General features: G+C 50.3%; 2 protein-coding genes across 2 annotated transcripts; one reads left to right on the top strand and one right to left on the bottom strand.

Annotated features, from left to right (window-relative positions):
* The first annotated feature begins 9,233 nt into the window (after positions 1-9,233).
* LOC136482353 (tricin synthase 1-like) lies at positions 9,234-10,455 on the top strand. Its single transcript, XM_066479558.1, has 2 exons — positions 9,234-9,405; positions 9,496-10,455. The coding sequence occupies exons 1-2, from the start codon at positions 9,316-9,318 to the stop codon at positions 10,144-10,146; spliced, it is 741 nt and encodes a 246-aa protein (XP_066335655.1). The 5' UTR covers positions 9,234-9,315; the 3' UTR covers positions 10,147-10,455.
* A 2,454-nt stretch (positions 10,456-12,909) lies between these two features.
* LOC136480262 (uncharacterized) lies at positions 12,910-14,937 on the bottom strand. The gene is made up of 4 exons (XM_066477855.1): positions 14,587-14,937; positions 13,956-14,234; positions 13,356-13,820; positions 12,910-12,930 (listed from the first exon to the last, which is right to left on the bottom strand). The coding sequence occupies exons 1-4, from the start codon at positions 14,935-14,937 to the stop codon at positions 12,910-12,912; spliced, it is 1,116 nt and encodes a 371-aa protein (XP_066333952.1).
* Positions 14,938-20,519: the final 5,582 nt, after the last annotated feature.

Raw genomic sequence — 20,519 nt, 5'->3', positions numbered from 1 at the left:
TATTTCCCAATAGATAATGCCTTCAAATTTTTAGAGCGTGCACAACTGCAGCCAGCTCTAAATCATGGGTGGGATAATTCAGCTCGTGTTTTTTCACCTGACGTGAAGCATAAGCTATCACACATCCGTCTTGCATAAGCACACATCTTAGTCAAGTCCTAGAGGCATCACAATACACATCAAATAGCCTATCAATATATGGTTGAGCAAGAACAAGAGCAGAGGTAAGAAACTTCTTCAGGGCTTGGAAAGCTTCTTCACAAGCCGAACTCCATACAAACTTGACATCCTTCTAGAGCAACTTGGTCATTGGCTGAGCTACTTTACAAAACTCAGGGATGAAGCGCCGATAATCAGTAAGACCAAGGAACTGATGAATCTGATGCACTGACTTTGAAGATTTCCAATTTAACATATCATGCACCTTGCTAGCATCCACAGAGATGCCTTCAAGTGTTAGGACATGTCCCAAGAACTGCACTCGATCCAACCAAAACTCACACTTGCTGAATTTGGCATATAGCTTGTGTTCCCGCAATCGAGTCAGGACTATCTGAAGATGTTGTGCATGCTCTTCATTGTTCTTCATTGTTCTTAGAATATATTAGGATGTCATCAATGAACACCACTACAAACTTGTCCAACTCCGGCATGAAGGCTGAATTCATGAGATTGATGAAGAACGTAGGACCATTGGTGAGACCAACAGACATGACTAGGTATTCATAAAGGCCATACCTAGTAGAGAAAGTTGTCTTTGGTATATCTTGTGGCTGGATCTTAATTTGGTGATACCAAGAACGAAGATCAATCTTTGAAAACACCTTAGCACCAATCAACTGATCGAACAAAGTATCAATACGAGGTAAAGGATATTTGTTCTTAATGGTTACCGCATTGAGAGGGCGATAATCCACACATATCCGAAGAGTGTCATCCTTCTTCTTCACAAAAATAGCTAGACAACCCCATGGTGAAGAACTTGGATGGATGAATCCCTTCTCCAACAATTCTTTTAACTATTTCTTAATCTTAGCCAATTCCTTTGGAGCCATGCAATAAGGACGCCGTGAAATAGGAGCAATACCAGGTTCTAACTCAATGGAAAACTCCACATCCCGATCCAGTGGTAACCCAGGTAGATCCTCGAGAAAGACATCTAGAAACTCATAGACCATAGGAATAGAAGCAAGGTCAGGAGAAGCTTCAGTATGGGCAACAACTAGCAAGCTGGGGACTGAAGGCATAAGGAGAGACATTCTATCCTTAGAATAAGGAAGCTTCAACTCGACAATTCTTTGTCTAAGGTTCAAGACTACCCTATAGTTTCTCAACCAGTTTATTCCCAGAATTGCATCTATGCCTTGCCCAGGCAGCACCATGAACTGGGGACAATAAGAATGAGTGGCTAGCACTAGTCTCACTATCTCCGTTCGAGTGTTAACGCATAACTACGCACCCGGGGTTCTGATTCTATAGGCAATAGGAATAGCCATAGTAGATATATTGTGCCTTTGTGCAAACCACATACTGATGAATGAATGTGATGCACTAGAATCAAATAACACATATGCTGGGTGGGAATCAATGGTAAACATACCAGCCATCACAGGCTCACCCTGTGGAATCTCCACAGCCTCGTTGAACTTAACCTGTCCCGAGCGGCTCACGGGCACCTTCTTCCTGATGATAGTCCTCTTAACCAAACGAGAGTTGGCTAAAGTCTGAGAAGACTGAGTAAGCTGGTTCTGGGGGCACTCCTGGGCATAGTGTCCTTCCTTTCCACTCTTGAAACAAGCAACCAGCTTGTTCCTCTATCCTTGACGAGGCAAAACCTGTTGTCCCTGAGGCTACTGCACTTGCTGAGAAGATGCATGGTACCGAGTGGGAGGTGCCTGGTGAGTCTACTGAGTCCGATGAGACAACTATCCACCCAGAGAGTAATAGGACACCCTCCTCACAACCTATACCTTCTGAGACTGGGTGACTAGAAGACCCAGTGATCACCCTCTTGCGCTTCTACTCAGCCTGAGAGTCACGTTGAAGTCCCTCCATAGCAACGGCAATATTTATCAAAGCACCAAAAGTCTGATAGCCCCCTGTATATAGCTTCTCTTGCAAGATGCAAGAGAGATCACGATTGAAATGGTTCATCTTCTTCTAATTAGTATCCACATGAGTCCTAGCATACTGTGCAAGGTGGTTGAACTTGTTCACATATTCCATCATAGTCATGTTTTCTTGCTTCAGCTCTAGAAACTCGGACAGCTTCTTGTTCAGCAAACTAGCAGGAATATAGTACTGATGGAAAGCAGTGGTAAACTCCTGCCAAGTCACATGGTGATCCATAGGCTGCATGGCGTTGAAAGTGTCCCACCAAGCACTTGCAGATCCTAGAAGCTATTGTGCGGCAAAGCGCACCTTCTGCTCATCAGTCACAGTGAGCAACTAAAACTTCTGCTCTAGAATATGAAGCCAATGCTCCGCGTCTAGAGGCTCAGCAATCGTCATGAACATGGGCGGGTGTGTCCCCAAGAAGTCCTAATAGGAACATGGCCTCTCGCGACCATGGGCACCACCCCCGTTCTTGCCATTACCACCGGGGCCTCCACGGGCGAAGCCACCAATAGCCTGTGCTAGCATCTCCAAGGCATGGGCTGACTCACGATGAGCAGCCAGCATCTCAGCCATCATCTCCGCATGGGTCATCGGAGGTGGTGGTGGTGGCGGAGGAAGAGGACCAAGGAGTGGGGCCTCATGGCTCTCCCTGTTGGCATTGCCATGATCATCGCCACGACCATTTTTGCCCTGGTCTTCACCAAGACCACGGCCCGTCCCAGCATTGGTGCTCCTGTGACCAGACCTCAGGTTCATCTATAAACAGATAGGAACCCACCATTAGGGACAAGGCCCTAGATTAGGAACAAAAGATTAGAGGAATGATAGGGCTTGATAAGTTGTGGAATGATAAGACTTTTCATTAAGAGGGGAAGCATTTATTTTTATTTATTATCCTATCAATTTACTACCCAAAAATTATACACGAAGGGGAGTTTAGCTTAAACAAGATTCTCTTTTCATGATGCATGGATCGACCTATTCATTCACTCAAGCCAGAATATAGCGGCATTCAAATATAATTTTTGGCACAGTGCATACTCACTTCCATACGCTAAACAATTCTTATGTAGCATAAGTTAGTGTACCTGCAGAAGATTGATTAGATAAAACTAGTGCCACTATCTTAGATAGACCATATTACTAGGGCTTATACTAATTTACGTAATTTATCGCATCCTACTTTTCGCAAAGCATTTGTTGGTTAAATTTTAGGTTTTGAAAAGAGTTTTTAAACTCATAGACTCACTATTGGCTCTGATACCCCCTATGGCAGAACCGCCTGAAATAACATACTTTCAAAGGCGTTTGTCTTCCACTAGACACTAAGCGCCCCAAGAGAGAGCTAATTCGGACAGTTCCGTCGAGCACACCATAAGGGAGAACTCGAAACAATCCACAATTTACATCTAGAATCCAATTATGAGTACGAGTTTACAATACTTAGTCTATTTCATACAACCAGAGGTCTTGAAAATTATTTATTACAATACCGGAGTTCAAACTGTGATAAATAAACAGTTGAATCAAATAAACAACTAGCAGAAATGATACAAGGATCCATCTATGCCTACCAGAAGAATCCTCCACATGAGAGCTACTCCTCAAACTGCACCTGCAACAGGGGTAAATTAAACCCTGAGTACACAATATATTCGCAAGACTTACCCAACGATTGGGAATAGTTTCCCAACTCCAAGGGTATGATAGGCAATATGGTTTGTTGTTTTCTTTGTTTGCGAAAAGCATTACTAATAATATGTCGTTAAGATCATATTTTATTAGTAGTCATGATTACTTTATTAGCTAACCATTCTAAGTAAGCACCTGTTCTACTTTAAAGCAAGGGTTGAGCAATCAGAACCATTTCACCATCTTTCATCTTCTAGTTCTTACTACGGTGCTAGACCATAGCCAAGTTGTGCCGTCTCACGGAAACAGCGATTTGTGAACCAATGTATCCTAGCTGGGTACCTTGAAACAAACGCCCTGTTTGTACCCTAGGCGCAAACAAGACCAACCCATTCCACTCCTATCACGGGGTCCAGATCCCCGTCCAAACTTGGACTCCAAGCCCCCACACTTGAGACCCGGTCTCAATATGGTGCTTAGATCCCTGTCCAAACTTAGACTCCAAGCCCCCACGCTGCCGAAAACCTAAGCATAGCAGCTACTCGAACCTGTACTAGGACTCATAGGTAGATATATCTATGCATGTGGTTTTCATAAAATTCATATAATGTAAATGCACATAACATATATATATATATATACAGATATTATAAAAAATAAAGGGTTCTGCACCGGGGCTTGCCTTGGGTAGGCGCGGTGTCAGCTGAGTCAGTCAGTGGCGGCTCTGGGACCTCCTCCTGCACGAGAATCTCCTCCTCGTACTCCTCAATGATCTCCTCAAACTTGTGATCATCGGTGGTCACGATCTCTGCCAACTCGTTCCCTACATGCATGCGATGATGATGCAACACTTAGCATTTAGGCAACAACAACTCTTAAAATAAGGATACCCATACTAAGCTACTAAGCTAGCTCTAATGACTAAGATACTAAGCTAACTATCATCTTCATCAAGCAAAGTGTTGGGTTCAACTAACAAACACCTAGCTTTACAAATTAAGGATATATCTTTATTTCTACTAATGATTTAATGTATATTGACACAAAGAGCATTTAACTACCCTAAAGCTTGGTCTATTCTAGGGCTACAAAAATTACATTAAGCACACAATGTTCTGCCTGTGAGTACACCCTGTTCTCTGGTTGGGTGGTAGCAGCGGGAGGCGACAGCCCTGTCTATCCTTTGTAGTCCACTCCGAATTGAGCAGGTTCTTAAATTGTAGGACCGTAGTCATGTCAGTAGAGGTATCTATTATGGGTGCTCTACCGTCTAACCAGCGTCCCAAAGTGCACAAGAGTAGAGTTAGTCTTAACTATAGTTGGGTTTATATATACTTTGATCATGTAATAATAATATCATAGGAATCTACCTCACTTGTTGTTCTCCTGAGTTGACTAGTTTACATTATCTTTATAGATCTATCCCCTAAGTGTCATTATGCTCAATTCCTATCTATATATTTACCCTCTACTTAAGCTATGCTGGTATGTTGATAGATATTCCTCTATTACTCAATAAGTCTTACTCCATTGTTTCCCTATGGTAAAATATAAATAACGATACCTGGAATACTCCCGGTAAAATGTTACAATGGTATTCTGTGCGCTTGCGAAATCCTTCATATTCTTTTTGCGTTAATAAATACCAACAGTGAGTTAGCAACATTTTCAAAGTGTTTTCAAGGGTGTTAAGTTAGCACACTAGGTCCTAATGCATATGCAAGTATGAATTCACCTACACTTGATAACCGTTTTAACCATGATTATCCCATCTTCATAGTACGACTATCTATCCTAAATCCAATCACACCCTCTATGGTGTCTTGATTGGCAAAACAAAATCCTATTTATACCTTTGTCTTGATCTCCATAGGATTTTTGTTTTTCTCTTTCTTCTTTTCCAAGTTGGAGCTTTGATCATCATCACTTGTCCACCTTCATTACCATGGACTTCTTCTTGCTCCACCACTTGGACTTGGACCACCCTAACTCATCCATCACTTAGATAAAGGGTTAGTCCAAATAGATTTCACCAATTAGCCAAAACCAAACTAGGGATTTCAACCCCCCCCCCCCTCTAGGCTTGCCTGATCCTTTTCGCTCTTCGACCACCTTACCTCTCTCATGCAACCACAAAGGTCAGCTTAAGTTATTCACTCAAGGATAATACAAACCTTTTGGGACTCTCCCACAGATCTGGAGCTCCCAAGGGATGCCTTGCCGTCTATGGGCCAAGCCCCAAGAGTAATGAACGTGAATCCAACTGGCTTGACGAAGAAGTAAAGTGCTTAAGCTTTGAATCTTAGTTTCTATCAACAAATCCCCTCTCTCAACTCGAACTCTTGTAAGATTTGGATTAGAACGCAAAGAGAAGTGGGGAGAGTTTTTAATGGTGGATGGAGGCTTTGGTTATAGTTTGATTGAAATAAATGAGATCCCTAACGGTTAGAAGTGAGTGGAGTGAGATTTTTATACTCCAAGCAGCTTCTAGTCATTATGGTCGACATCAGAACTTCTGACGTACAACAGGTTGGAACTTTCGATGTTAGGCTGTCATATTAGGAATAGTATGGACACGGTCACCAGGCTATGTATGTAGAAGAGACATTGAAACTTTCAACGCAAATCGGAACTTCTGATGGTTGGAAGCAGACAGCTTCCAATGCACTTACTTAGGCAGGCTTGTGTGCGCGCAAGCAACATCGAAACTTCCTATGGTCGGAAGCTTACTTCCGATGGCACCTGTGCTGGGCTGTGCAAGGACACATCGGAACTTCCTATGTATGTCAGAACTTCCAATGTGACTAACTTTCAGAACTTACCCAATGTGCCCGGGTTGTGTTCAAGTGTCTCTTAATAATATATTTTAATTAGGTACTTAAATACTCTATCTTCCTCAGACCAATGTGGTTTGTGTCTCTCTTTTTAGTACAATGTTTCCTAAACTTAATTTCAAAATATAAAATGAATTTAATCCACTTCGAGTTCGAAAACCTTTCAATCATCGAATTGAGGGGTACCACAACATTGAAATAAGTCTTTAAGTCTTTCAAGGGACCAATAGCTACAATACCATGTTCTTCAGTACTTTTCAACGAACGAACATTGTTTTCCTCTCACAACAAATTAGCATAAGCATCAGCATAAGCCAAATTTCAGCGAAACTCGATAAACACATTAGGACCAAAATTGGATGTCATTAATACACCAAAACCCCCCATAACATGGATAAATGCACTTTTAAGCTAACAATTAGCTAGATTATAAGTTGGACCTGTTTGGATTCAAATGAGATAATTATTGACAACTAACTGTTAGCTCTATCAATGTAAGCATACCCTTTTAATCAATCTCTCTGCCTCATCATCAGTAAAGTATGGCTGTGTTTGGATCCAAATGAGATCAAAAGCGTTCACCTAGCTTTATTAGAAAGCATAACGAACACAAAGATCCAAAACTGGGGTTACCAGTTTTTACATAGTAGTTTACTGCAAACCTGCTTGGAAACAACTAAACCGAACTCGGCTTAAGGTAAACACGTACAGTAACTCGACTAAGTAGCCACCACAGAAAACGTCACAGCAGAGTAAACTTCATCCCGACTTAAAAGGCATTAAGCTAACAAGGATTTGGCAAGAAGGCTAAAACTAGTGGACACTGGCCGAAATCAGATCCAACATCTCTTCCACCTAGGCTTCAGCTTCATTTTCAAAAGTGGGCGCTTAGTCTTAATCAGTGATATAGTCTTGTAGATGATTGCCACGGGGGACGATAGCACCTTCTTGTTGATCGCCACATTGTTCCTTGTTTTCCAGATTGTCCACAATGCACCTGCACAAATAACAAGTGTTACTTGTTTGGATACATTAGCTGCTAATAGTTAGGTAGCTAATAGTTCACAGTTAATATTACCAACTATTAGGTAGTTTGGTTCAATTAGTGAAATAGTTATTAGTTGGGTATTCAACTAACAATTAGCTAAACAATTGGTTGAATCTGTTTGTATCCAAAGAGCTCATTGTTAACACTAACTATTGGCTATATAAATACAAGCAGGGCTTATGTGTCCATGCACGCGGCACATATGCTTACTTAAACTTTCATTACTTTGGATCCATCCAGCCCTGTAACAGATCGATCACCGTCTACAGACTTTACACCCGCGGCACATATGCTTACTTAACTATTAGCTATATTAGCCGCTAATAGTTACGGAGTAGCTAGCTAATAACTCATAGCTACAATTAACTAGCCAATGATTAGCTAGTTTGATCTAACAGGCAAGATTAGCCAGTAGTACGTATTAATTAGCTAGCTAACTATTAGCTGGTTTAGAGCTAACAATTAAGTATTTAATTAGCTAACAATTGGCTAGAAAGCTAGTAGATCTGTCTTATTTACAGGTAACTGTATATTGGCTCTTATGCTATCTAAACATACCCTTTTTAATCAATCTCTCTGCCTCAACAGTAAAGTATGTTTATTCATGACAGTCCACGCCGCGGCACATATGCTTACTTTCATTACTTTGATCCATCCAGCCCTGTGACAGATCTGTCTACGGACTTTGCACACCCACCGACGGTCGTCATGCACGTATATACTTTATACTACTATTATTAAACAAAAACAAACGCTCCAGACGTGTCGTCGGCCATCGATTACCGGGTGGCAGACAGCAAATGAAATCGCGCCGGATCATCGATGCCCGCTGCTGTCACGACGATGGCGTGGGTGGGTCGTGGCAGGTGGCGGAGGTAGGAATCGATGGGGATGGTGCGCCGCTCCGCTCCGTTCCGTTCCGTCAACGGCGGGCGAGCAGGCATCATCATCACGGCAGGTTCAGTCTCCCTCCATCGAATCCAACGCAATGCGCGAAAAAAAAATCGAAAAGATAATTAATTTCATCGTGTTTGGTGGGTGGTCTCGCCGGGTCAACAGAATTCAGCGAATTTCCCCCCTTTCCGTCAGTGGATAAACAGCCGTCCGGTGGTTGGTGAGGACTCCGTCCTGCTCGAGTGTAAAGTCTACGGCACTTTGCTTTGCTTTGCTTTAAGTAGAAAAAGATTTAAGGTCTTGTTTAGTCCCTTCTCTCAAGTTTACTCCATATCCTATCGAATGATTGACACATGTATGAAGTATTAAATATAGATTAAAAAAATAATTAATTGCATAGTTTACGATTAATTTGTGAGACAAATCTTTTAAACCTAATTAATTCATGATTTGACAATGCGGTGCTACTAATAACGGATTAATTAGGTTTAATAGACTCGTCTCACCGACGGATTCTATAATTTATTTTTTATTAGTATCCGATCCGGGTCAACGTAATACCCGACGTGACATTACCAAACTTTACGCTTAGAATTTAAACCAGGACTAAGAATGGTGGCGGGAGCCATCAGGAAACAGTCGTGCTGTCACCGACTCCGCTCCGCCCAGCTCATAAATATGATCGTGGCCATTGCCAGGTCGAACGCAGCTACAAACCAGAGCTTCAGTAGGACCACCTGCACCAGCCGGCAGGCGACGAGATCCCGTCGTCCCATCCATCCATCATCCATGGCGCCCAGCGGCGACACCATCGCGCAGGTCCACACCGGCCTCGACAGCAGCAACAAGACGCTCCTCAAGAGCGAGGCCCTCTACAAGGTACGTGTACAATCTCTCCACACGCTACGCGCTGCATGTCATTATTAGTCATCTACTAGCAACAACGATCTCTCGCGCGTTCTCGCGCAGTACGTCCTGGACACGTCGGTGCTGCCGCACGAGCCCGACTGCATGCGGGAGCTCCGCCTCGTCACCGACAAGCACGAGTGGGGCTTCATGCAGTCCTCCCCCGACGAGGCCCAGCTGCTCCGTATGCTGCTCAAGCTCACCGGCGCACGCAACACGCTCGAGGTCGGCGTGTTCACGGGCTACTCCCTGCTCGCCACGGCGCTGGCGCTCCCCGACGACGGGAAGGTGATCGCGTTCGACGTGAGCCGGGAGTACTACGACATCGGGCGCCCCTTCATCGAGAAGGCCGGCGTCGCCCACAAGGTGGACTTCCGGGAGGGCCCGGCGCTGGAGGGCCTGGACGCGCTGCTCGCCGACGAGGCCAACGTCGGGGCGTTCGACTTCGCGTTCGTCGACGCCGACAAGCCGAACTACGTCAAGTACCACGAGCAGCTGCTCCGCCTGGTGCGGGTGGGCGGGAGCATCGTGTATGATAACACGCTGTGGGCGGGGACGGTGGCGTTGCCGCCAGAGACGCCGATGAATGACCTGGATCGGAGGTTCTCGGCGTCGATTCGGGACCTGAATGTCAGGCTGTCTAAGGATGAGCGCGTCGAGGTCTGCCAGCTCGCCATCGCCGACGGCATCACCATCTGCCGCCGCCTCGTCTGAGTTGTGACCGACCGACGTCGATCGGTTGGTCGATCCAGCTGCCAGCAGTTCTCCGGCACCTCCGATCCCATCTCTTTTTTTTTTTGGTTGCTGCTGCTGCATACCTTACCTGCTGTGTTCGATCATTCCAGCGTCGTCGTCCCGGCGCTTTCAATAAAATTTGGTTTTTTTTCTCTCTCTTTCGTTTTCTTTCCCCTTTTGCGACCGACCTGCTGAGAGCGAGCGCGGTCGAGTTCGACAGATCCTGTAACTGTACTGTGTTTGTACTTGTGTGAATTAATTGATAGTGAGTGTGCTCCGATGTCCCAATTGCCATTGATTCAGGCCTGGTCAAGATCCGGACCCTAAAGTTTTAGGGGTCGCCTCGAATGTTACGTAGGGTTCGGACACTGATGTTACATAGGAGGTTCAATACCAACAAAAAAATAAATTATAGAAATTGTCGGATCAGATATTGTCGCATAGGGTGTTCGGATACTAATAAAAAAATAAATTACAGTTATCAGAAAAACATGAGACGAATTTATTAAGCCTAATTTATCTGTTATTAGCACATGTGTTACTGTAGCACTATATTATCAAAATATGATCATGTGACATTGAGTGTTAGGCCACCCCCGATCACAACGTACAGCAAAACTATAAATATTTTATTAGTTTGTCATTTTCTGCACCGACATTTGGCGCCGTCCGTGGGGAAGACGTTGTATGTTCAACACTTTTCGGTCATCGGATGACCTATTTTTCCGCCACCCCCGCCGTGGCTGGCTCAGGTGATACGATTCGCTTCGGCTCGTTGGAATTTCCCGCACTCTCGCCCGCCGGAGTGTGGGCACCACCCGTCTTCGAGTCATCCCAGGCCTTCCTCTTCGGAAGCCTAGACTTCATCGCCGACCGACTCGGCGTACTCCACCTCCGCGAGCAGGCTCGCGACCCGGCACCTGTCGGAGGGACGTCCTCCATCGACTCTGGGACGCGCTACATCGACGACGCGGCATCTACGCTTCATTTCAAGCAAACTCTCTGCTCAAACCCCACTGTGAGTAATATACATGCTGTTATTTACGTACTACGCTCTATCTTCCGCCAAATACCCGGTGGGTTACCGTTGCCCCGTCGCAGCCGCCATACGGCCGGTTACCCTACGGCCTCGCGTCTTCCGCGGACGCATACGTCTGGGGGCTCCAAAAGGTGCTAGCGCCGCACCCTCTCACGTCTGAATTCATGGGAATGGCGAGCTATGCTCCCACCTGTTTCCTCGACATCATGGATGACGACGTTGGTAGTGACGACTCCAGCATCGACGACGTGGCGCCTAGCCACTGTCGGTCCCGGGAGTACGCTGTGGCGGACGCACCAGAACAGCCGCTAGGCGTAACGGAGTCCTTCCAGACACACGCCCCGCCGGGCCCTCACGCGAAGACCCCCGAGCTCACATGTGAGCACGGGGAGGATCTACGACGACAGCGGGCGCATCAGCCACCAACTGTACTAGCGCGCTCGGCGCACCACACTGCGCCCCGTGCGCATAGACCAGCGAACGGCGCTCGGGGTCACGCCCGTCAGCCCCAGCGCAACGCCCCGGTTTGGGGGACCAATCCCCTGTAGTTCGCTCGGGCCAGTCAGAACATTGCCGCCGCGGCAATGCTCCTGCACGACCTGTCCGAGCCGAACGACCCTCGCGAACGGGCGATCCACCAGAACCTCCAGGCACTGCTAGAAACCGCCGCCGTTCAACAAGCGGAGTCCTCCGTATCGCGACACCGACTCACGACCTCGCTCCTCGTCCAGGGAACAGGGACGCAACAGATGGGGCACTACACCCCGTCACCGCCATAACCGTCGAGTGCAGCACAAGAAGCCGCAGCCACACCTCGCCTTGACTTGACGACCGCACCGTGTCGACCGCCTATCTACGCGCGGCTTGGGCCGAACCAAGACGTGCGCAGCGTCAACCGAAGTCCCAGCCCTGACCGCCTGGGACCACGGACCTTTGTCCAACCGCTCCAGCAAGCGCCGTTCCTACCGCGCTTCAACGGAGGCCGCGACAAAGGTAAGGCCAAGCGCCAGGATCAAGACGACGGCCCCTCCACGCCGAGGGGAAAATAGAACAGAAAGGATCACCGCCGACCGGCCAACTCCGCGTTGGCCGCCACGGTAGATTACGCGGGCACTCAGCCCTAGCAAGACCCTCTGGGCCACTTTCACGAGCTCATGGAGAGCCCGTGCACCAACCACAAATATCCCGTCAACCATCTCTACAAGGACTGCCAGCTCCTCAAGCGCCTGTAGAGGTAGGCTGGCAGGCCAAAGGAGGAAGAAGACGGGGAAGCAGCAACCGAAGAAGGGGGCGGAATGGGCAAGGATCTAGACGACTAAAGTGATCTGATCGGAAGCCTACCGACTGAAGGACGATGACGACGACGCTCTCTCCGTGGACCTTGGAATAGCTATGTCTTTTGTTCTTTTTCTAAGTTTCAGTCTTACCTTTACTTAGCGAACGCTCTTATAAGAGCACCCCGACCAGAACACTTTTCAGCTCGGGGAGCTCAGGGGCACCACTAGGGGGGTCTACTACCCCTCTGTTTTTGTTTTTACCTTAAGTACTCTTTTACTTTCGTATGGAGAAACTCCTTCCTACCCGAACGAAAGGGCAGTTCGTTCCTTTGTTTTACCTTACGTAGCTTTGCTTTGAAACATTCCGACTGATTGCACCCCGCCTTTTCCTACGGTTACGATCGGCCGAGCCTCGCGGGCCACGCCCTAGGCTCGCAAAGTTGCAGCCTACAGAACAAACAGGCAGGTACGAGAAAGAAAGAAATTTAAATCAAAATTATGATAAGAGAAAACTAAGGAACGAAAGGGAGCAAGCTTCCCCGAACGGAGCAACTCCATCACAAAAACAAAAACCGATTACAGTCATTTAAACACACACGAACGTTTTACACAGGGGTTCCTCCCCCCACGAACTTAAATTTCTTACATTTACTAACTACTTATATTCGTCAAGGTATTAAACCAGCCCGGCGGCATCTGCTGACCGCGCGACTGACGAAGGCACCGGCTGCTCGCTCCCTGGCAGCACGACGTTCGGCTCGATCAGGGCCGAGGCGACGTTCCCCCCCCCCCCCCGAACCAGGCTCTGTGCTATCTGCATGCTCGGAGGCATCCTCTCCACGCATGCTTCGGGCCATGTCTTGATAGCGAACATCCATCACCCACTTGACGGAGACTTGCTCTGACATCGACCGCGCGTGTGGTAGCAGGCTCTCCCCGATTGACTGGATGTCCTCCATGCTCATGCCTTCAGCATACCCGCCGCAGATAGTGGCGAAGTCTAGATTCGGGTGGTATGTCGCCACCGAGGTCAGCACCCCCGATGCTCCATAAAACAGCCCGGTCCTGACAAGGTCCTTGGCCACGTACGGGACCTCCGCCAGCTGAACCGCGGGCGCGCTGGTACTTGGCACTGACCCGAAGACTTCTGAGACGACGAGCTGGGCAGTGTTGCGGATCTGGCTGAGCTCTCCTTCGAGAGCACGTCGCTCTTCATGAGACTTGGCCAGCTCCTCAACGTTCCGGCTGAAGTTTGCCTTGGTCATCTCCAGGTCTCGCTCCAGCGCCTTCACCTTTTCGCCCAGCTCTGCAAGAGGGGCAACAAGCTCAAAAACAGGCTGGGGAAAAAATCAACACCACGAGAAAACAAAAAGGTACGCACCGATGCAAGAGGCCTCAAGGGTGGAGAAATCCTCTGCCTGCCGAGCCACCTGCTCGTGCAGCTGGGCACTCGCGTCTTCCATCCCTATCACCTGGTCCCAGAGCGCAAGCACCTCCCGATCTGCTTCCGATCGGGCCCTCTGCTCCGCCTCCAGGGCCTTCTGTGCCGACTCCAGGGCGGCCTTCTCCGACTCAAGGGCTGCCAAGGCCTCTTGAAGCGCTGCCTTGGTGTTCGCCAGGGACGTCCGCAGCCCTGCCTTGGTCTCCTCCTGACAGACCTTTGCCGCCTCGAGCCCTTGCTCGACAGCAGTCGCCCGCTCTGCCGCACGCTGCCCCTCCGCCCACGCCGTGGCCGCCTCGGCCGCCCGGACCTTGGACTCATGGCAAGCGAACTCCACCTAGCGCTCAGGCTTGGCCATCCGGGCGTGTTTCGCCCAGAGGAAGTAAGACTTGCGGGACGACACCTTCCTTATTTCCTGTGAAAAACAGGCATGCTAAAAACAACCGACGAAAAGATTCAAAGGGCAAGGAGAAGTACTAGAAACCCACCTCCGCGGCGAGCTGCAGGTCGACCTCAACTAGCTGCTGAGCAAACTGAGCCTGCTTCTAGGCGCTCTCGAGCTTCGCGGACAGCTTGGTGAGCTCGAACACCGCGGCATGCCCTTGCCCCCCAAAAATATCCTAGAGCTGGTGCTCCCGGGAATCTCGGAGGACGAACCTCGCCTTCGATGGGTCCTCGGGGTAGGGCCACTCTAGGTCGCCCTCCGATGAACCGCCGGAGGGCCCAGCCTCCGACCGGACCACCACCAGCTCCCGCGGCGACACCGCCGGTTCCGCCACGGTATCCGCCTCATCGTCAGACGGGATCTCCACCACCACGTTCGCATGGGACGCCGCCGGGCGTCCCAACTTTGTCCCGGCCACGCTTTCCTCCAACGCCTTTGGCTCCGATAGCAAGGATAGGTCGTGCAGCCCTCCACTAGGCAAGGTAGGGAGCTCGTCCCCCCTCGTCTCCTCCACCGCGACCGGCGGAGGAGGGGCCGCAAGAGTTACCTCCGATGCCACCTCCGTCATCGGCACCGGGATCGCCGCCAACAGCGTCGCCGCCGCAGTCACATTGTCAGCAGCCGCCCGGGGGCCACCACCCCTGGGAGGGAAGGCTTCACCGCCGCCACCCTACTGCCCCCTTCGCTCGCCACAACACGCTGCAGAGTGGGCCTCCAAACCTCTCGCACAGGGGTCGAGGTGATGCTCAACCCCGACATCACTCGTCCGCTGACAAAAATCGCGGTTAAGCCACACTCTAAAAAGACTCAACCATCAAAAGTCAAAGAGGCAACAAAAGGAAACATACCGGGTGGCGAGCGGCACTACTCTGAACGCAGGCTCCGACGACGATGGACCCATAGGATGAGGACCGCTCCTGGACTGCGACCCGCTCCCCTTTACTTCAGACGAGGTCGAAGTCGTTCCAATCGGCTCCTGCCCGGCCTACGGGTCGCTACGACCTCTGGGTAGGGGCTCCCCGATCGGAGCAGTGGGCAGGACGTCCCCCGACTGTGAGTTGCGCGTCAACTAGGCGCTAGTCTGCCCCTCAGACCACCCGGACTACTCAACCGCACCCACGGCAGGCGGGGCCTCCTCCGGCCGCAAGTCCAGCGTTGGCACCGGCTCCGTCGCCGCATAGGCTCTGGTCCGCTCCTCGGACCGCCCGGCTCATCCGGCCGCATCCGCCGTAGGCGACGACGGAGCTAGCAACGCCGCCAAGGGGCACGGTGACCGCGTTCGCTTTGCCGCCCGTTCACCGACGACATCCGCACTTGCAGCACACTTCCTCGACGTAGGAACCTCCGCATGCCGCGCGGCTTCCTGCTCCTCGCCAGTGGACGCCGCCGCAGGGTCGCGACGCTCTGCTGAGGTCACGGCGACCTCCCGACTCTCCTCCTCACAGGAGAAGATCATGTCATCCAGATCCATAGGATCATCCGATGCGAGTTCTGACTCGACGTCGCTCTCATGTTCCCCGGCCCTCACGCGCTGGGTGACCTCCTTCTTCTTCTCTTCTTTCCGATAAACCTCCTTGGTTTTCTTCTTCTTCTGGGCGTTGGCCGCCTCTTTCTGGGCGGCCTACCGAGCCTAGCCCGCCAGCCCCTTGGGAAGGAGCGGCCGGGACTTGTACCTCCCAAGCCCCTACGGAACAAATGAACCAGAATCAAAAAAGAAGGGGGGCAGAGAAAAAAGCACGAACAAAATAAGAGAGCATACCAGCGTGGACACGATCGAGGCATTAAACGGTATGGGTTTTCCTACCACGTCTCTCTAGGCCTCAGCTGCAGCACTCGGCCGACGTGACTCCAGATCTCGTCGTCCGACAGCTCCTCCAGCGATGCGCGGTCTGGGTCCAACCGGCCACCGTACATCCACATCGGGTGCATCCTCTCCGCCAACGGCGTGACCCAGTGGCGGTAAAGGGTGTGGAACACCCGCACCCCATCGAGGCCGCCCCTTACGAGCTTCCGGAGCTCCTCCTCGATGACCTCCACCTTGTGCTTCTTCGTGTGGGCACAGCCCCACAACCAACTCTTTTGTTTCACAGGCCTCCCGCCGGTAAATGCTGGAAACGACGCTCCTGCCAGATTCCTAATATAGAACCACTCCCCATGCCATCCCCTGTTGGAGTCACATGGGGAGTACGCGGGATACGAACCTCCCGCATGTGGCTTCCTCTGCAGGGCGAAGCCTACGACCGGTGCGATCTCGGCCGAACTCCAGTCCACCATAGCTCTCCCAGAGAAGAAGAGCCGAAAGAGATCCACGTGCGGCTCCATCCCGAGGAAAGCCTCGCAGACGGTGATGAAGCCGGCGATGTGCAGCACCCCCGTCGGATTGAGGTGCTGCAGTTCTAGACCCCACTCATTGAGGAGCCCTCAGAGGAACCAGTGTGCGGGGTATCCTAACCCATGCTCATGGAAGGTAAGGAAAGAAACCACCTCATTGGGACGAGGTTGCGGGAACTCCTCCTCCTTCCCGGGGACCCTCTAGTGCACCACCTCCTACGGCGGTAGAAACCCCTTCGCGACGAATGCCTCCAGCACCGACGCCCTCACAGTGGATGACCTCTAGTCTGACATGTCCGTGAGTTCTTCTCTTCTCCCTCGCCTTCTCCCCTTCTTTCCTAGAAACCTCCACGGCTCTCAGGAACGCTCACGGCAAAGAGGAAGAGAGAAGGCGGCGGCAGACGAAGAACAGGCAAAAGAGCAGAATGAAAACCCTCTCCCCTCTCCTACTTAAGGGAAAGGGAGCAGCGGTTATGGAGGGACGTGCCGATCGGGGAAGTCGGAACGATGGGGCGAGTTTTTCTCTTTCTTTCATTTAATGCAGATAAGACGTGCCCTGAACCGATGAGACGCGCCCCACTCGATGGAATGACTCCTGATCGGATGGGACGTGGCCTGGCCGTGGCCCACTGAAGGGTCGAGATGGCGACTAGAGGGGGGGTGAATAGTCTTTTCTAAACTTAATCACGTCGGCTAACCGATACAAATGCGGAATTAAAACTATCGGTCTAGCCAAGACTATACCCCACTATATATGTTCACTAGCACCTTGCAAAGATGACAATTATGCAACAAAGGTGCCGAGCTAGTTAGAGCTCTCCTAAACAATTCTAGGAGCAAGGTTACACAAACCTATGCCACTAGTACTTTAAGCAACAAGGGAGCTCCTACACATGCTAGTAAGCAAAAGCACAAAGCTAACAAAGCTCACTAGCAATGCTCAATAACAAGGCAACCAATGCCTAATTAGAGAGCACAAATACTTAGCTACACAAACTAAGCAATGTGACTAACAAGGTTACTAAAACTAAATTAGCCACGCAAGGGAGCTACTTCTATGCTACACAAGCATGAAGGTAACTAGCAAGCTACACAAGCTAACTAATTACAAAAGCAACAACACAAGCTTAATGTATATGAAAGTAAACGCAAGCTTGTGTAACGGAGATCCAAACCAACGGGAAGAACAAGGTTGACATGATGATTTTTCTCCCGAGGTTCACATGTTTGCCAACACGCTAGTTCCCGTTGTGTCGACCGCTCACTTGGTGGTTCGGCGGCTAATTGGCATCACCCGCCAAGCCCGCACGTCGGGCGCCGCAAGAACCTACCCCTTGAGTGAGGGTAGCTCAATGACACGCTTTACTAATGTTGCTCTTCGCGACTCCCGCGGGGCGAGCACAAGTGCCCCTCACAAGCACTTCTCCGGAGCGCCGCACAAGCTTCTTGCGCGCTTCGACGGAGACCACCACCAAGCCGTCTAGGAGGTGGCAACCTCCAAGAGTAACAAGCACCACCGGCTTGCAACTCGATCACCTAGTGCCACTCGATGCAACCTCACGATGCAATCGCACTAGAATCGCTCACTCACACAATCGGATGATCGCTATCAAGTATGTGTGTGATGGAGGGCTCCCAAGCACTCACAAGCATGGACACTAAGTCCCTTGAGGTGCTCAGCACCAGCCATGGTCGAAGGCCACTTCTATTTATAGCCCCAAGGGCTAAACTAGCCGTTACCCCTTCACTGGGCAACGGTCGGGCCGACCGGACGCTCCGGTCGTGTTGACCGGACGCTGGACCTCAGCGTCCGGTCACCCACAGACGGCCACGTGTCCCGGTTCCAACGGTCACTTGACTTGACTGGACGCAGCAGCTTTCAACTGACCGGGCGCTGAACCCGCAGCGTCCGGTCGTTTCCAGTAAGGTACCGACCTCGACCGGACGCGTCCGGTCACACTTGATCGGACACAGCCAGCGTCCGGTCACACTCCAGCTTCTGCGTCACCGTACGTCAACCTGACCGGACGCAGCCAGCCAGCGTCCGGTGCTTTCAGACCCAGCGTCCGGTCAGTTGACCGACGCCAGCGTCTTCGCGACCAACTCGTTTTCACTACTAACTTCTTCACCCTTGCTCCAATGTGCTAACCACCAAGAATTTGCATCCGGCGCAATAGAAAATAGGCATTCCATTTTCCCGAAAGCGCCGAATCCCGCCTCTCAAGCTCGGCGACCCAAACCCATCTCAACCCTGCAAACACCACCTCCTTTGTAAATGTGCCAACACCACCAAGTGTACACCATCATGTGTATGTGTGTTAGCTTTTCACAATTATTTCCCAAAGGATGTTAGCCACTCAACTTGCCACGCCACTCGAACCTAGCGACGATGCAAAGTTAGATCACTCGAGTGGCACTAGATGACCGATATGCAAACAAGTTTGCCCCTCTTGATAGTACGGCCATCTATCCTAAACCCGGTCATAAACTTCTCTACACACCTAAGACCGGTGAAATGAAATGCCCTAGGTTATACCTTTGCCTTGTGCATCCCATTCCATCTCCTTCAATGTCGATGCAACACATGCACCAACACGATCAACAATGATATGATCCACTTCATATCATCACATGATCATATTGGTTCATCGATCTTGACTCTACTTGCTCTTCACCGTTGCCATCGTCCATCGGCGCCAAGTCTTGCTCAAGCTTCACCGCCACGCGGTCCATCACTCCAAAGCCTTCGACTTGCCCTTCACGCTTGCAACCGGTCCATCAAGCCAAGTCTTGTCTTGATCTTCTCCACCTTGATCACATGACTCAATGTCATGTCTCATGTGCATTTAAGCTCCTTCATCATCACATGTGTGAGCTTTGCAACATCTCCAAGCCATTTTCACCTCCATGGCATATGTTGCTCACACACATGTACCTGTGGACTAATCACCTGTGTATCTCACATAAACACAATTAGTCCACCTAAGTTGTCACTCAATTACCAAAACCAAACAAGGACCTTTCACCCACCACAACCGCACGATCAACCACTACCACACGACGGGCACAGGAACCAAAGCACCACCGCACGCGGGCGGCCCCCACTTCCCTAGGCCAGACCTAAAGGAACCCGAATGACAGGTAAGGATAGACATCGACTGACAGGTAAGGAAGCGAAGGGGCGTCCCATATAGGCCATGCCGACTCCGTCGCGGACGACGAGCACGGGTCCTAGTCGGACATTTCCGACTGAAGCTCTCCAAACCCCGTCACTCAGGTCGTTAGGGTCCTAGTCGGACTTTTCCGACTGAGGCTGTCCGAGCCTCGTCACTCCAGTCATCAAGGTAAATACTATCAAAACCCCTCTATTTCATTACAAATCATTCATACATCCATACGCGCATTCATCTCATACGCCTGAACCCTCCGGACGGTTAGGGCATGAACCGCCCAGGGGCTCGGGAACTAAGCATCGCACGTGCAGCAAAATGCACCAGAACGCTCCGTGTTGCACCACGAAGCGGCGGTTGCCTCATTCGACATGAGCAAACAATAGAGCTAGGAAGAAAACCGTAGATGAGCACCGTGCGGCCTTCGCACGGTCTGGCAAACTGGGTCATCTCAACCTTCTCGTTCGATCCTGAACCTCTCACCAGGCTCACAGAATCTCCATTGAAGGGGAGGCCGTTAGGCCACCCGGGTCGGTCTTCGGAACGACCTAGGCATCTGTCGGGTTGCAGGTAAAGGAGTAGTGGAATGTCACAAGAGGGCTATGCCGACCCCGTCACAAACGACGGACCCAGATTCCACTCGATCACA

Source organism: Miscanthus floridulus, chromosome 9, assembly GCF_019320115.1.
Source record: "Miscanthus floridulus cultivar M001 chromosome 9, ASM1932011v1, whole genome shotgun sequence".
NCBI classification, from domain to species: domain Eukaryota; kingdom Viridiplantae; phylum Streptophyta; class Magnoliopsida; order Poales; family Poaceae; genus Miscanthus; species Miscanthus floridulus.
The sequence above is the reverse complement of the archived record's forward strand: the minus strand, read 5'-3'. Positions and strand labels throughout refer to the sequence as shown.